Below are 1,638 nucleotides of genomic sequence, written 5' to 3'. Positions count from 1 at the left end.
GCGTCTGCACTTGGCCACATTTCTGTATATGGTTTTGTATGTAGTCACTGCAAGATAGACTATTTGTATTTTCACATGGAAATGTCCATTGCCAGAGTGAGGAACTGAAGGAATGAATGTCTTTTTGAAACTGAATAAGGAAGACACCTACTTTTGTTTAGAGAAGGGAAAGATGAATGGAACATCGTTGAGGATCTTACAGGAGCCCTCTCTGATATAGAGGAAGCCTGTAAACCATTTTTCCTTCTTTCTCTTGGCCGCAGACATTTCTTTAAATGTGTGCTGACCTTCTCCTTGGAGGTCTCCTTGAGGACATTGTCTTAAAAATCTCTATTGCAATATTCGAACTGATCACTCACCCCTTTCCACTGTTCAATTTTCTCTACTATCTCACCTTAGGCAATATAAAGTCCTGGTTCAGTCTCAGGAACGAGAGCTGAGCCAGTTAAGGGAGAAGTTCCAGGAAGGGAGAGATGCCTCCCGCGCACTGAAAGAGCATCTCCAGGCCCTCCTCACTCTGGATGAGCCGGCCAACTCCCAGAGGCGGCACCTCCGAGAACAGCTGGCCCAGGGCTGTAGGGTGGCACAGCACCTCGTCAGAAAGCTCACCACAGGTAAAGTTTCCATAGGACCTGGAGACCCAAAACGCCAGGCTTATGAGAGACTCCCGACCTCCATACTTTCACAATGACAGTTGTATCGGTGATGTTTTTTCCCACTAAACATATGTGGCGCTTCCAGAACTTCGTGTGTGATATCAGAGATGGGAAACCCATGGGTTTGGAGGTCACAGTATTGCAAATGTCCCTCCTTCCTTGGTGGAGATGGTCTTTGGAGCAAGAGGCAGCATCTCTCTAGTTGTAAAGGAGAGGAAGGAGGCTGTGACAGGAGGGTTCTTGTTAGAGTGAAAAGAGCCGTAGACTTAGAATGAAGGTTCCCAGGCTGTCTCCTTGGCAATGTTCTTAGTAACTGTCGGTGAGTGAGCAATTTATCCTTCTTGAGTTTCTCTGTGTCCATCGGAAAAGGCAGGCAAATTGTCTCTTGCAAGGGTCTGAAGCATCTAAATGTGGGAACACTTATGACTGCTTTTGAAAATGAGATAAAGCCCCTCGGCATGTGGTGTTGGAGAAGGCACTTGACGTGGGGGTATTTTGTTGTAGGAAGTGCTTCAGACTGGAGCACTCCCCATGGAGAGCATGTCTCTGAATAACACAGCAGAAGCCACATGGAGGGCCTGTGAAGTCTCCTGATGCATAGACGACTGTGGGGCCAGTTTGTCCTCTCCTAAGAGAAAGAATTAGGTTCCAAATGCGAACTGTGACACAACACCAAGTCTGTGCCTGGGAATCAGATCTGTGGCGGGATGCGGGAGACAGCTGCCAAAGTCCAGAGAGATGCTGCACAAGTCCCCAGTGATACGCGGAGCAAAGGGTCTTTTCAATATTTGGTGACATCTTGATGGTGGCCCTCCTGATCAGAAATGCATTGCCTGATGGATCAGGAAACCATGCCAGGGCATTTTGTTAAAGATAAAATATGAGAGCTTTCAGTTTAACGGTGACCCATGCCTAGATGTCCATGTCTGTGTGCACATTGGACTGACTGTGCCTGCAGAGTATGAAGTGGGAAATATCTGAA

The 1,638-nt window shown here is 47.3% G+C and overlaps 1 protein-coding gene across 1 annotated transcript in view; it reads left to right on the top strand.

The window, feature by feature from the left end:
* LOC105532213 (neuroblastoma breakpoint family member 21-like) overlaps nt 1-1,638 on the top strand; it is a gene marked incomplete at its 3' end in the record, with an annotated part of 14,163 nt that overhangs the window by 6,745 nt on the left and 5,780 nt on the right. Inside the window, 1 exon segment of the mRNA XM_011970306.1 lies at nt 301-614. Within this exon segment, the coding sequence (XP_011825696.1) occupies nt 301-614 (314 nt within the window).

The sequence above is a fragment of the Mandrillus leucophaeus genome, unplaced genomic scaffold, assembly GCF_000951045.1.
Source record: "Mandrillus leucophaeus isolate KB7577 unplaced genomic scaffold, Mleu.le_1.0 Scaffold1203, whole genome shotgun sequence".
Classification (NCBI taxonomy): domain Eukaryota; kingdom Metazoa; phylum Chordata; class Mammalia; order Primates; family Cercopithecidae; genus Mandrillus; species Mandrillus leucophaeus.
The sequence above is the reverse complement of the archived record's forward strand: the minus strand, read 5'-3'. Positions and strand labels throughout refer to the sequence as shown.